Genomic DNA, 15,643 nt, shown 5'->3' with positions numbered 1-15,643 from the left:
TAGAAAAACTTTTGGTTAACATCTGAAGAACCTTTTGGTTTCATAATAGGTTCTTTGTGGCAAAAAATGTTCTTTAGAATATAATAAAGAGATGGTTCTTTAAAGAACCTTTGACTGAATGGTTCTTTGTGGAACCAAAAATGGTTCTTCTATGGCATCGCTGTGAACAACCTTTTAAGCACCTTGAAGACAAAAGTATGTTTTCCTATTTCTCACTTTGTTTTAGTCTCCTAAAATGATTAAATATAGAAAGATATTCTAATGTATAATAACTGTAAACAATTTTTTAAAAGATAATATATTTGAACTCTTTTATGTATTTTTTGTTAGGAATTTAAAGCGGGTATATTTTTATTTAAATGTAATGTCTATGTAGATAAATCCTTATCATTGCCCGTGTCAAAGGGATATCTGTGACATAACACCGATGTATTTTAATGTTCATGTTATTTAACGGGTGTGGCGTGAGCTCCATATGTCAAAGTAATTGTCATGTTCAGGATGTTTGGGAATCCTGTAGGATCAGGTGATGTTTTAAATGATGTGTCATTATACATGTCAATAGCCAGTCCATTACAAACTCCAGTCAGCACTTTCTCTCCACGGGAATCTCATTTAGAATTCCATCAGAGCTTCAGACTTGATGCTCTAAACTAAATGAGTCCCGAATCTGAAGTGCTCTCGGTCATCCGCAGGTTTTTCCGTCGGGCGCCATGACGCCTGTGCCATCCAGAGCACTAATGTGCCGTGTGCGTTTAATTCCCGGGTTTAAGCCAATAAAAGAACATTGTTGAGTTTCTAAATATCCCCTTTGTGGTTTTGTCGTACTCGGCTCATTCCTAATGGAGATAATGATGCAGGTACACAAAAAATAGAATCCTGCACACAACACGCACAATAGACTCATTTGTCCGAGGTCGCTGTGGGCTTCACGGTGAGATGCAGAAACAGCACATTATTGCACACCGGTGGAAACGCTAATGCAGCCCGTAAACTACACACTTATACGAGCGCACAGTTAAAGGTAATTGTAGAACATAATGACCTGATGGCTGTTTCACTTCCACGGGGCCAAATGATCCAATTTGACCTTCATGACGGTTGACCAACAAACACCTGATTCTTTGTCTGCTGGAATGTCAGACTGAGATCATCTGTGAGACCGAGTCATGTGTGTGTGTGTGTGTGTGTGTTTGTGTGTGTATACAGCTGTTGTTGTGTATGTAGTCAACACACATGCACTGGTGAGAATCCCAGAGACTGTTGTCCGTTCATAATAAAGCGGCGGAGATATTTGTAATCTGTCAGTAAATGAAGAACTAGACTGAAGAGTGTATCGGGTTTCTCGCAATTCCGTGAAAATGTAAACCTTACCACGAATACGAAATATGTTTCTATCAGCGGTTTTCACTATGGTAACAGCACAGATTTGAACATTTGGTGGTTCAGATACCCATGTGAGATCTCTCTTCACATTTGTAAAGCATTAGTTCATGATTTTTAATTGTCAGGTAAGAGCCATTTTCAGGATTGTCACATCCATAACGCTTCTTATTCCTCATAAATGGACACATTACAATTAATATAAAGAAACTATTTGATGTTCTATAGAGAGGCATCACTTCTCCATTCATTGGGTATTATTGCTTCATGATTGTCCTTTTAATTTGACAGAAATCTTACAAAGTTTATCGTCTCCTAAATACTGCGTCCCTTTTTTGTCACCTCCATTACGCATGTTTATTTCCCTTTTATTGAATTTTTTTCATAGACTGACATTTTTGATATTTAGACTCTATCAACAAGGGTTTAGTAAAATATAAACGGATGGTTCAATATAATCGTTCAAATTCATTCTCGGAGCATTTTTCACGTCACGTCCATAGGAATTGCCAAAAAGATTTCCTGTGTGATCCAGAGAGATCAGAATTCTTCCTGGACTTTCAATAATTCAACAATAAGATAGTGTACATTAGTATTGACTAGGGTATTTTACTAATCGCATCCAGAATTAAAGTTTGTGTTTACGTAATATATGTCGTGTACTGTGCATATTAATTTTGCGATAACACGATATCCATAATATTGTTATATACCTAGTATGTACTATAGTAAACTGCAGAAACATTCCTAGATACTACAGTGTTTTGAACTTCACTAAAGCATACTATCGTGTTTACTACAGTTTATCACTTTACTACAAGGGCACTGCAATTTTAGATAGTGTTCGAGTTAACAAGACTTTTATTTTGTCGGGAAGACGCTTGTGTGTTTGACGATAGCTCGTAAAATAAAACAAATACAAAATATTTACTTGTGGCAAAAATCCTTAATGTCGAGCCCTATATAGTATACTACGATAAATGCTATCATGTTTTTTTCATCTTGGTCAACTTTGTGTCGCATGCTGTTGTCTCTTGACTTGTCTACGGCACAGGAAATGCAAATAAGATACTTGAAGGTGTGTCGCATGTATGCACTCCCAAAACTGCCAAAACCAGTTATCTATGGAGGAAATGAGAAGATGCTAGATAGTGTCAAGATGATGTTGAAATCGTCTTCCGTTGACGGCGGCCGTTATTATGTCGACCGCATGCCTCAAATAGTTTCCTTCAATCTGGGTTATTCATTGTTGATCTTTTCTCACCCCTGATTTCCCGTAACCTTATTTTAACTCCTCGCCCGTCCTCTAATGATGTTTATAAATGTGTTGTGTTCTCGCTCTTGTTTCTCTTTCACCGACATGCTTTCCTCAATTTGTGAAAAAACGGACAATGAGGAGATTGTTGGAAAGTCTGATGGTGGTTATGAGGGGCTGTGAGAAAAAGACACTCAACAGAACTCATTTACTGCGGACAAACGTTTTTTATGGGTGACTCTCTGTGTGTGTGTGTGTGTTGCGCACACGTGTGTTATGTGTCATGTGTTGAGTGAGTGCAGCAGTGCACAGGTGGATCGGCCGCGTTCATCAGATAAACATTAACTGATGCTTCAGCCATGCTAATGAAACCAGATTCCTCTCTGTAGCACAATGCTATCTCGCTCCGCACCGCAGCGCCGGGGGTCCTCTCGTTTCTGAGGCCTCGGGTCGCATTTCTCCGTGGCACGCCGCATGCTCCCTATCTATCCCATCAGGCACTGGGGCGCAGGGAGCTGTCAATGGCCTCCGTGGCGGCTGTGCTAAGTAGCGGCGGATAGGATTACCGCAATCTGTCAGTCAGAGTCGCTTTCCCGCCAGTTCTGCCCTCATTATACACATTCATATGCACACTATGTGTGTGTTTGTTTAGCTCAGAATAATCCGCACTGAGAATAAAATGACTAAAACCTGGACTAAAACCTAAATAACAATTATTTATAGACTATATATTGTTATTATAGACTGATTATTATGTGTGTGTGTGTGTGTGTGTGTGTGTACAGCTGAATCATTTCCTTGTTTTATGGCCTCAGACTCGATGGCACAATGTTTCAGGTATACACACACACACACATGATCATACACGCACACACACACACACACACATGATCATACACGCACACACACACACACACATGATTGTGTGATTATTTTTTTTAAATAATTCAGTTATTGCAAAATATTGCGATATGCACATTTGTGATGTTTGGGTAATTTGGGTATATTGCGCAACCCTAAAAAGACCTTAAACTTCTGAATGGTAGTCTAGTGTTGTATATATGTTATATAAGGTTAAAGGGTTACAGAAAAACGTCAGCACAAGATTGTCTTTCTCTTTCACTCTCTTCTTTGACTGGTGAGACTCGTCACACTGGTTTCATTGTCATTCAAACCAGTTTGACCGCTCATGATGAGCACTGGAAGCTCTTGTTGTTTTACTGCAGTTTTGTGTTTGTGTGAAGTGTTGAGCTCAGAATCAAGGATCACATATCAATCAGACTGGTGTGTGTTTGTGTGTGGATTTGGTTTATATGGGTTTTAGTGGGGTCCTAAACCTGAATACACACCAACTCATGGGGACTCGTGTCACTGTGGGGACCAAAAGGCTTATAAATTGTACAAAACGATCATTTCTGAAAATTGAAAAATGCAAAATGAGCTTTAGGTTTATGGGTTAGGGGATTAAATACTCAATTCAATTCAAGTTTATTTATATATTCACAATGTGCATTGTTGCAAATAAGGAAAACAGAAAAACACTGAAAGGTAAAACACTGCGCACTGCATGGTGTTTATAGAACAAGCAAGATCATTCTATTAAATAATATCCAAAAAAATAATAATTAGATAAATAAATGCAGTGTCTCGGTGTGCAAGCCAACACTGCCCTTCTATATACAGTGTGTACAGTATATAACTCATTACTGCTATGGACTGTCCCCACAGAGATAATAAAACATACGTGTGTGTGTGTGTGTGTGTGTGTGTGTGTGTGCGTGTGCACGTGTTTACTGATCTGATGCCTCATGAAAACTTGTTCTGTATTCTTCTTCTTTACGGTTAACTCGGGCGTTGGGCGTTGCCTTGCGTCTCTTCAACAAACCGTCAGGTTTCCATTATTGTACAATGACATCAGATTTTAAAAGCAGAACGATCATGACTGATGAAAACCTCTTTGTCAGGTCAAGGTGATTGTAAGATTTCCAAACATCGAGTAACAGTTCAATGAAGAATAAACAGACATTAAATTTAAGACTTTTGATTTGGGCCCCAATGACAACGTCCTATGAACTGTGAAAATGGGTTTGATGGTGTTGGTAAGAGCTCCTGTGATTCTGACGGGTTCCTCGCGTCACGTTATTCTGCACAAAGAACTTCATCTTATCGTGGTGATCAGTTCACGTGCTGAATGAAAGAGGAAATCATAGACATCATTCACTTTTCTAAGGAAATAAGAATTGTTTTCTAGTGCAAAACCTGCTGGTGTGGGTGCTTTCCATGTGATGAAACCACGAGAAGGAAGAGAGAAATAAAGTCTGACTGTTTTGGTACGAGCCTCGTTCACGTCTGCGAGTTTTCACGTTGAAGGTCTGAAGCTATGGGTGCGCTCGCATCAGCCGGCGAGATAATATTCTAAACTCATAACGTTTCTGCCTCCTGTCTGCGTTTGAAACTGCCGGGAGTCGCTGCCGTTTTGTTTAAAACGCTTATCATTATCCAAACAAACCTGCTTCTTACACATCAGCGGTCTTCCATGTGTCTCTCTCTGCTCACCAGTCCTCCCCCGTTGAATATTTGACCCCATCGCTGCCATTTTATCCATGTGAGCAGAAGGAAATCCTCCCCAGGCCGGGGAGCGAGGGAGGCACGCGTCTCTGCACGCCGGCTGTTTCTCTTGGATTCCTCGGCGCTGGTGTTTTTCTAGTGAAGGTTTGCACAGCTGTGGGATATGATCCCTCCCCGGTGTACCCGCCGGTCTCCGAAGGTGCCTCCAAATATCATAGATGAGGAGAGGAGCTCCTGCCTGCCTCCATCCGTCCCGTCAGCCTGAGAAAACAAAACGGAGAGAACGGCCGCATTTATTTCATCGCGATCATGGACGGCCGTGAAAGCACAAGAATCCTCAAATAAACAACATCAGCAGGATTATCAATAATGCATCACATTTAAACTAGCTTTTTTTTTGACACGAAACCGCTTCCAAACATCTGGGAAAGAGATTGTGAAAGTGTGAGGAATGAGGATCTTTTTCCATCCGCCGGCGCTCGCCAGATGTGCACGTCCTCTTTATTTTTCCGTGTACTTCACATCTCACAAGCGTCGCTGATGACTTTGCAGGTCGTTGGTGATGTGACTGGATGATGGAGTTTAAGTCCGACGGACGCCGTGTGTGTGTTTGTTTCTGTGTGTGTGTGTGTGTGCGTGTGTTTGGACTCACACTAGCTTCTCCTCCATGTGTTTGTTTGTGTTGATGTGACGTCCTCGTCGACTCCCTTCTGTGATTTCTATTCTCAGACCGGAATAAAGCGCCATTTTTAGACTCTGTTTGTTTAGACTGTTGAAGTTCCACAGATCGGTAAACATGTCTGTCGCTTGAGTTCAGAGCAGACCATGAGTTCTGGTTCTGTTCACATTATATTGATGAATGAGAAATCCGGCTTCAAGACTGATCAATCAGAAGGATCAAAGTAGTCATAAAATGCTGAACGTGGGTCATGTGTGTTTATTGGTGTAAATAATCAACAGATTATACAATAGATGTTGAGATATAACTCGTTGTATTTATAATACTACCATAAATTATTTTAAATGATTGACGTTATTGGCAATACTGAATTTCTAGACCAAAACCGATTCAGAGTGCCGATCTGCCGATTCTCAAGATTAAATGAATCTTCTTAACTTTCTGAATGTTAGTAAATCATAAAATGACTGTTAATATTCAACATCGAACTGGTGATGTTCCTATAAAAAGAGCACAAATTCATTGCTTTCTTCAGTCCTCTTTTGATTGACAGGATGTAAAATCGCTTTTATTGACCAATACTGATTGTTAGACGATATATCGGTGCATCTATTGTAGCAAAATAAATTTGATTTCCTAAACTTTCACTTCAATCTGAAATAGCATCAATAGTAAAGACATCAAAGTGACATTTTCACAGAATGTTTTTTTGTTACCTATGATGAAAACACTAAATCACCATAAACCACTTAAGCTGGTTTTTCACGGACTGGGTGTCACATGTCCTTCAGTCCTTTTTAACCTCTTCCCTTTCATTTTGTGTTTTATCACATGTGTTGAGATGACATCATTTGTGGCAACATAAAGACTCAAATTTGACCACTTTATGACCATTTCACGGGTTATGAAGTGAGTTTAAAGAAGTACAAAATCGTTTCCATCTGACATTGGTACAGATTGAGTGACGTCCAAATCTGGGCTGATTGGATCAATGCTATCCTTAAAATAATCGTTTTAAGAGTTCGAAAATTTTGTATTTAGTAAGTTTAACATTTTCACTTGTAAGTACTCATGCGATTGGATCACAGGTCCTCACATCCGTCCGTCTCACCGGAGCCACTCCATAATAGAAGCGTGTGATTCTGAAAGAAGTACCTGTATTTATTTCCTCCGTGACTCTATTTCTGTCGGGTCAAGTCAACACTCGGCGTGATTTCCTCCTGACTGCCTTCATTCAGTGCTAAAAGAGAGCCGGCAGTGTTTACCCACAACCTAAAAATATCAGCAGGCCGCACCACCCCCGAGAAGAGAGAGAGAGAGAGAGAGAGACCAAGCATCCTCACCGCCGGCAAGTGACGGAAGATGAGAGAGTGTCATGTTTAGTTTTTAAAACATGGTCTTTGAATGCGTATCATGTGATGGTCTACAGTACACCTGAAATGAGAAATATGACAGGAGAGTAAAACAAGCGCAGCTGAAACATGAAGCTCTTTCTCTGTTACTCATTTCATACACGTTCTGTTCTCATGAAACCGTAGACACGTGTACAGTGTGATACACAGATCGTGTGTGCCGCCTTGTCCTTGGTACGACATCTTTTCCCATGACATCAACTCATCTGTGACAGGGATGCTGTGATGAGTGACATCATTTCCTGTAGTGTGTAGTGACAGCAGCCAATGGGCACAGAGGATTTGTTTTCAGCTGATGGCTCACGGCGCACGTGTGAATGCGGCGTTTACAGGAAAGAATCTCAAGCGTTTCGTGTTTCGCCGTGGGAAATTCTAGACGTTAAAGGAAGTTTACATGAAGTTCTTGTGTTATGACTGATCCCTGACAGCAGGTCACACCGGCCTGTTTCCTCATCTCATCATCAAACACCGCCTGCTTTTAACATTCCGCTCAGGTTCTCATGCGCGTATCAGTCTGTTGTTGAGTGTTTTCATAGCCTTGAAAGTGTCTATAAGGATAGTTGAATATTATTCATAATAACACAATAATAACTACAGATTCACCGATAGGATTTTTTTGGCCAATACCGATTTTAACAAACAACTATTGACCTATTGCGATAGCGATATGGGTCAATTGCATACAGTACTACACAATATTAGCTAGTTTTTCTGCATTCAATTTATTTTACTGAACATGAATTGGATCCATTTAACATTTTAAGAGAGGCATAACTGTAAATGTGCCTAAATGTAAGTTAAGATAAAAATACAATTAGACAACATAACAATCTTGGAAGGTTATTTTTGCTATCCAATATTTCTTTTGTTAAGAACATTACCTCAAATTTGACTTAAAATGGATCATTTCTTTTATATATTTAAATAAGGTCTGTGCTGTTGCTATTCAATTAATCCAATATCGGCTGATTAATATCGGCGGCCGATACATCGGTGCATCCCTAATCATCATAATAACTGTTCTTTTGAAATGATATTGAATTCTGTTGTGATTTTCAGTTCAAGTCAATTAAGTTTCTCAGAAAAATGTGTTTTTATCATTGTAAATATAGTAGTAGAATGTTCATTGTTAGGAAGGTAATGTGTAAAGTGAAAAGTTAAATACAGTATAGATGTTTTTAAGGCTATACGGATTTCCGGTCCAAAGTTTTCGAACACTTGAATACAGTGTTTCTTATTGTCTTATCATAAAAATCCGTCATCGCAAGGTGTATGCTTAAAAGAATGAAAAAGTCAACATAAATAAACACTTTTTCATTTATATATGAATATCTTTTTTTATAAAAAAAATTAAGAAATGGATGACAAAATAATGAAAAAAGAGCAGTCAATAAGAGCTCAGAAATAACTCCTTTAATATTGTTTAAAAAGATCTCGCATGATAAAATGCAGAACAAAAAAATGTCTTGCAAATTCTAGGCAAAAGTTGACTATATTGTGACTACTTTTATTTGATTGTTTAGATGTTTTAGTTAAACAAAATCCTGATAGTTGCCTCTGTGATGTTCCACAGTTTTGATGAGCTAAAATGTAGAAAATATAGTGAGTGAGTGTTTGGCCGGTAGTGAATGTGAAGGTGTTGTTGTATCTTAAAGTCGTTTGATGGTTGTGGAAGTGACTGTTCCTTTCATTCAGAACTTCAAAGACAATGTCATTGACTTCAGCTGGTGGGCGGAGTCAATTCTATGGGTGTGGTCTAACAGCTGTCACTTCATAAAGAATCAAGTGTTCAGTCTACGGCACTCACGACCCTCTTCACTTTCCACCGCCCGGCATCTGTCCACACACACACACACACACGTTTATATCACACTTTTGCCACTTGTGTGTGATGAAGGCAGCAACATTTTTTGGCCCTTAGTAAACAAGATATGTCTGGCTTATAAAGGAAAAATTAAGTTTGAAATTATGCAGATTTGTAGGATCATTCAGATTTTTGTAATCTAACATGTATGCATACACTTTTTTCATTTATCTCTCCGTTAATATTTTTGATACAATTGTTTCTGTAATGCAAAAATATGTGTCGCTTTGTAATATTTACATTGTACATATTTGAAGATTGTGGGAGGAATCGTTTAGTTTATGCTAATTAAAATAAAACACAATGACAGTAAATGTTACTAAATGTAATGTTAATTGGGGATAAAGCTACAATACATAAAAATTAAAATCTGTTAAAATAGGGCACAATATACTGTATTAATATGAATGAATTTTCCATATTCAGTCGTTTATCTGTATTTTACATTCTGCACTGCATTAAATTGCATTTCAGTGTTGATAGAAATGTCCGTAAAATCAAGGAAAATGTACTGGTAATTTTTGCGTTGTTTTACAGAATCTTTTTTTAAAGTGTACACATAAAATGAATAAAAAAGAATAACCAAAACTGGTTTGGATTTGTTAAAGGAAAATATTAGCTTTTGGAGTGAAACCTGACACAAATTTACAAAGAAGATCTGCGGAGGTTTCCTGAGGAAAATGTAAAAATAAAAGTGTTGAGCGGCCAAAGACACACACGCACCTTCAGCACATACCGAGTTTATGAAAGGAGTCTTGTGACCACGCCTGCCCTCAGGGCCACCGGCACCACCAGAGACCATTAAAGACCCTCAGCTGTCTGTCTGTCTGTCTGTACAAATGTTTAAAGGACCAACTGGCAGAATGTTTACTGGACCCGTTAAGAAAACGAAGATCTGTACTGTTATTAAAACCAAACGGCATCCAAAACGATTAAATATTTCAACAGAGCAAAACCAGAATGTTTCTGATCGGGAGAAGCTTTCTGCTTTAAAAATAAATCAAAAGAGAATCAAATGAGACATGTAGGAAGTTCACATGAATGTGGATTGTAGAAATAAAATAATCTGGTTTGAGTAAATGTGGTGAGAAATGTTTGCGTACATTTTGAGACCTTCAATAACGTTGACTTTTGACAAATCTGAGTTTAGCTTGACACATTGTTGACATCTCTCTTACGTGATTTTTTTTGTCTTCTGTTATCTCTATGTTGTCACACGGGTTTGAAATTAATGATTGATTGTCTGTTCCAGTTTCTCTTGATAAGACAGACGAGTTCAGTTAAACATAACTAGTCACATATCTTCCCGTTTGAAGGAATGTGAACGTGCGGCGATCGAGCAGAAGTGAGCATGCGTGTGAATGAAAGGCGTTTGTTCAGTCGAAGATTGTACCTCCTCATGAGTGAAACAGAGAAACAAAAGCAGCTTTGAGTGCTCGCAGAGAGAGAGAGAGAGAGAGACAGACAGAGAGAGAGAGAGAGACAGAGAGAGAGAGAGTGAGATAGAGAGAGAGTGAGGCAGAGAGAGAGAGAGAGAGAGAGAGAGAGAGAGACAGAGAGAGAGAGAGACAGAGAGAGAGAGAGAGAGAGAGATTAGACCCCGCTCGGACCCCTAGAACCCGCCCGCCGGCTCCCGGCACGTGCCACAGACCTTCAGACTTATCATGTGTGTCAAGTGCTTTTCAACCACTGACACAATGAACTCATAAATGAGTCAATATGAACACATTTCTCATCACATTTACTCAAATCTAGATGATTTGATCTCTACGATCTACAGATCCTGACTCTCCATGGGTTTACACAATTGTTCCTTAAAGGGGTTCTGCAACGATGTGTCATGTCACACAACAAGTGCTCGATACACTCCCCCAGTGATCACACAGAAAGTTTCAGAAAGTTTTTTTTTCAAACATATAAAACTGTTATGTAACAATTTTTCTTAGTCCCTTATTGGACGAATCTCCCGGAAAAGCGGGCGGCACGTCCACAGGAAAACAGGAGAAGGAGCATGCGCAGACGTCACTTTCACTTGTGTGCAGGAGAGAGAGAGAGAGATGTTTGTTTGATTGCATTTGGGTGATGAATGTTATGTAAAATGTGGATATAACGCTGGATTTGGAGATCGTTTGAAACCGATATATGGAGCCGTCCAAGCGCTAAAAGATGGCCGACATGAACCGCATGTGGTGAGTGAAACTGAGGTCTGTGTTTAGTTGGTATCTGCTTACCCTCGCACATGTCGTATGTTTTGGTAAATTGTAAAGCTGTATCTATCTTTTATAAATGTGATCAAACTAAATACTCTTCGAAGATATGAAGTATGCAATACTACTCTACAGGTACTATGAGATTTGTTAGGGCCGCTTTAATTGTTGTTTACGAAGATATAAGTCATAAACTACGAACTCATGCTTGTAAATGAAATGTCTGCTGTCGTTGGTCGTTGTTGGGGTTGTGGCTGGATGACATGTGATGTGAAGACAGCTGACCCCAACACATGCAGAGACCCCCGTCCACCCTGCTCACATCACTGACGGCCACGACATTCATTCACTTCTGCAGCCCACATTCATCGTTTAAATCCAACCTGAAACTCAACAAACTCTGACATTTGATGGTCAGACTGTACAAAACTGTGTGTTTATAAATGAGCTGATCTAGCGTTCCTCTACAGTTCTGTAGTCCATGTTTGGTCTCAGAGATGAGACAGCTGCATGAGACCCTCGGACTGATAACAGCACCAAACGACCCCCCAATGCCCCAAAACATCATCTTCAGACACCTTTAACACGGGCATGCATGAAAAAACAAGTTTCCTTAGTATCATTTTGTTTTCTAATACAAAAATCCAAACATGCACAAAACAATACGAAAGTAGTCAAGAGACGCAGAATTACGAAATCCATTTATTTCTCTAAATACATTTATGTGTTTATGTGTGAATACATTTTGTGACGTCTAACATGGTTGTGCCCTTTGTTTTAAGGTTGTTAAGATGAGGACATTGACATTGAGGTTGAGCTTCATTCATGTCTGCTCATTCTCAAAGGGTTTGATCCCAGAAATCTTATCTGCAGCAAAATAAATGAGTGTTGTGTTTTTACCTCACAGAGCTCAGGAAGATAAAATTCTTCTTTTCATCCAGATAATAACTGAACGAACCCTGATATATCATTTCGCTCTCTTAGTCTGTCTGTCTGTTTTGCATTTCATCTGAAGCTGTAGGTCCCATGAGGTGAACTCCTTCATACAAATATATGCAAATGTTTTTTGTGAGAATGAAACGGATGTAGATCAGTAAACTGAAAGATGAAATAAAACCTGTTGGTTAAAGCTGGAGATATATGATCTGATCATATTGAAAAAAACTTTGTTGTCAGTTTTAGCCCCTTTTTTATAAACAAAAATAGTTTTATGTTCATTTGTGCATGTTTTGTACGAAGTAAAATTAAGTAAATTAAGCTTAAACTGAAAGTTTTTTTTAGTAAATTTTCCCATGAAAAGGAAAATTAAGGGATTACTCTTATTTCGTCTGTAATTCAATTATTCAATATTCAATAGTGAAAATGACATCAAAATTCAAAGTCTTACTTCAAAATGTATCCTTCTCACATTCGTATACTTTGGTCAGTTAATATGAATAATTAATGTAGTTATTTATTATTTATTTGAATGAATTCAATAAGGCGTTTCAAGTCTATCCTTGAATCACTTAACTAATCAAGGTTGATATAGATATAGAATATATAGAAAGTAATTAGTAATAATTCAATACTTTCGGAGAGAGTCATTTGTACAGTAATCTAATGACACTATTGAATATGTAATTAGTTTCTAGTAATTCATTACTTTTTCAAAGTAACTTACCCAACACTTACTTTTAGATACCTTGTGTAGCAATCAGCTTGTTTTGGCCGCTGAACTGCACTCAGAACGGTGCATTGCTGCTTTACAAAAAATCACCTTTGCAATTTAACCAATAGAGCATTTTCAAATGAAGCTAAAAGTCAGTCTCCATAAATTATTTCGTACAAAGTCTTTTTGTATTTAAACTCTGGAGTCGAGCACCAACCTACATCAGGTTTATGAAGCAGTAAACTTTCAGATGCTTTCTCTGGGGGTCTCCACGGGTCAACACGCTCAGGCTACAGAGACTGGAGGAATTTCTAATCTGAGCGGAGCGTCACTGGAATGCAGATAATGCTGTAGATTATCATCGACATGTTTATAGTCCAGATTTATATTCAGTCAACGCTCCTTCTCTTTATACAAATATATTCATGTCGCTCGATGTGAAACCCCTCAGGGAAGTTGTTTCGTGTTTATGTGAACTGAAAGGTTCTTTGATACCTGGTCTGTGTTTCTGTGCGTAGGTGATTCAGGTGGACGTCAAACTGGAGAACATTTTGAAAATCCTGGTGGAACATTACCAGCCCAAAGCAGAACGTCCACAGAAACCCAACCAGTACAGCTCCAGCGTGACCGTCATGAAGCGACTGGGCGTCAGTATGGACGAGAGCAAATGAGAATCACCATAGACACTCGCATGTGATGACCGGGAGCCAATCACACTGGGTGATGTGGGAAACATGGTCCAATGAGAAGAACTTCATGTCCTAGCTATTACACGTCATGTCTCAGGTCAAGATCTGGTGATGTGCGACAAGATGACAGGAACTACAGGGTTTGACATCAATAAAGACATTCTGGTACCTCTCAGGATTTCTGGACCCTATTCTTATCAAATCATGTCTGAACTTTCACAACTCTTTCTAGATTTCACTTTATCCACGACTAGCTGGCACAACTCATGATTGATTGATGGATCTCTCATACTGTAAGGCTCATTTTGGTTAAGTGCAGACAAAACAAAACTTGCATACCCAGAATGCGGCACAAAATTACGAGAATACGTGCTGTTGGATTTAAACCCTCCATTGATGTATGTGTGTGTGTGTGTGTGTGTGTGTGTGTGTGTGTGGTAGAGTTTATCAAAACACTCCTGATAGATTCTGATGAAGTTTTAACAATGGACTCATAGAGCGTTCCCACCAAATGCGACTTGCACGAATAAATCACGCTATTTCCGCGCAATTGGACGTGTAATTGGAGTTTACTCGATTCAGTCGCGTGTGAAATTCACTTCACAACATACGTGAATTCAGACTAGTCACTACTAGAGCAAGCTCCTGATTGGTTAACGTGGCGCAAATTTTTGCCAAAGTTCAGATTTTTCAACTAGCGCGTTACTCGCGTCAAGCTCTAAAAATGCTCAATTTGCGCCGTATCATTTGCACGATTGCGTCATTCGCTTCACCGTAATTTCCTATCTTGTCTTTGCATTGACTCTTAACATGTAAATGGCTCACCCTTAACACTTCATTCGCTTTTGGTGGGAACACATCATGAGAATGAAGTTATTAAGTGCCAAGATTCCCAACTGCAGATCTGTCAGAAATGTGCTACGATATCTTATTTTTCTACAAAGCACCAGGGACCGGATTAAAAGAAGAAAATTAGCAAGCGAGATGCATCAGATTATTTTATTTTTACGACAAAAATTAAGATGTTCCTAAGAAAAATTTGAGAATGTTTTAAGAAATGTTTGAGAATTGCACTTACAAACATTCTTGCGAACTTCCTATAATTTGTCTAACGAACATTTTCTTGAATGCGGCCCCAGATCTTATAACATGCGTTTGTTTCATCAGATTCTTGATTTTCTCGCTCAAGGTGTGATGAGAGAACGTATGGAGATACAAGGTTTCAGAAGGACACCACAGCAGCGATATATAAAAGATATTGAATTCATAAGAACGAGCATAAATCATGTATTTATTATGATATGGCGTTTTTCACATTATATTTTCTTCTTCTGTTGTTTTGAAATGTGGGTTGTGTATGAGGGGACCTGGAGAAACAGCGAGGGAATGATGTGCTCCTGCTGACAATACTATGTACAGTTTTATAAAAAGCAGAAAGCATAAAAATTGTAGTTACGTCTTTTGTTTATTTCCATGTAGTGCTTAACGGTTTTAAGAATCTCATGGACTGTTATAACGACTCCAGAAAACTGTAAATAAAAGATGTATTTCATTATGTATTGTGCTGCGTTTTGGCTTCATGTGTGCAAGTGTACCTGTAACATCATGCGTTAGACATCAACATCTGAAACCTCAAAGCTGATCCAACAAGACCAAGACATTTTCCACCCAAGTCACAAATTTCATTTACTTGATTTTATTCATGAACTTTTTTTAACTAAAATGTTGAATGATTGGTGAAAAATGACTTGAATTTCTGCCTTCAAGGCCAAAAGAACAGACGGATGTCGCAAAAACAACATGTTCTTGAGAGATCAGGAGGTCTGCACGTCGGTTTTTATAACACGTCACATGTCAGGACAAGGTTGTATTTTAAATTTTCTCATTAGCAGCCCTGTTGAAAAAATGCATACGCTGGTTTAGTATGTTTGGATG

General features: G+C 38.8%; 1 protein-coding gene across 7 annotated transcripts in view; it reads left to right on the top strand.

The window, feature by feature from the left end:
* kcnq1.2 (potassium voltage-gated channel, KQT-like subfamily, member 1.2) overlaps positions 1 to 15,227 on the top strand; it is a 79,373-nt gene extending 64,146 nt beyond the window's left edge. For 6 of the 7 annotated variants that reach the window (XM_056739983.1, XM_056739981.1, XM_056739982.1 and 3 more), the window contains one exon: positions 8,993 to 9,454. In XM_056739983.1, the coding sequence (XP_056595961.1) occupies positions 8,993 to 9,304 (312 nt within the window). In that variant the 3' untranslated portion in view covers positions 9,305 to 9,454. Of the gene's footprint in view, positions 1 to 8,992; positions 9,455 to 13,537 lie in introns of those variants that run through there. The other variant, XM_056739984.1, reaches the window with a different exon arrangement.
* Positions 15,228 to 15,643: the final 416 nt, after the last annotated feature.

Source organism: Triplophysa dalaica, chromosome 24 (assembly GCF_015846415.1).
Source record: "Triplophysa dalaica isolate WHDGS20190420 chromosome 24, ASM1584641v1, whole genome shotgun sequence".
NCBI classification, from domain to species: domain Eukaryota; kingdom Metazoa; phylum Chordata; class Actinopteri; order Cypriniformes; family Nemacheilidae; genus Triplophysa; species Triplophysa dalaica.
The sequence above is the reverse complement of the archived record's forward strand: the minus strand, read 5'-3'. Positions and strand labels throughout refer to the sequence as shown.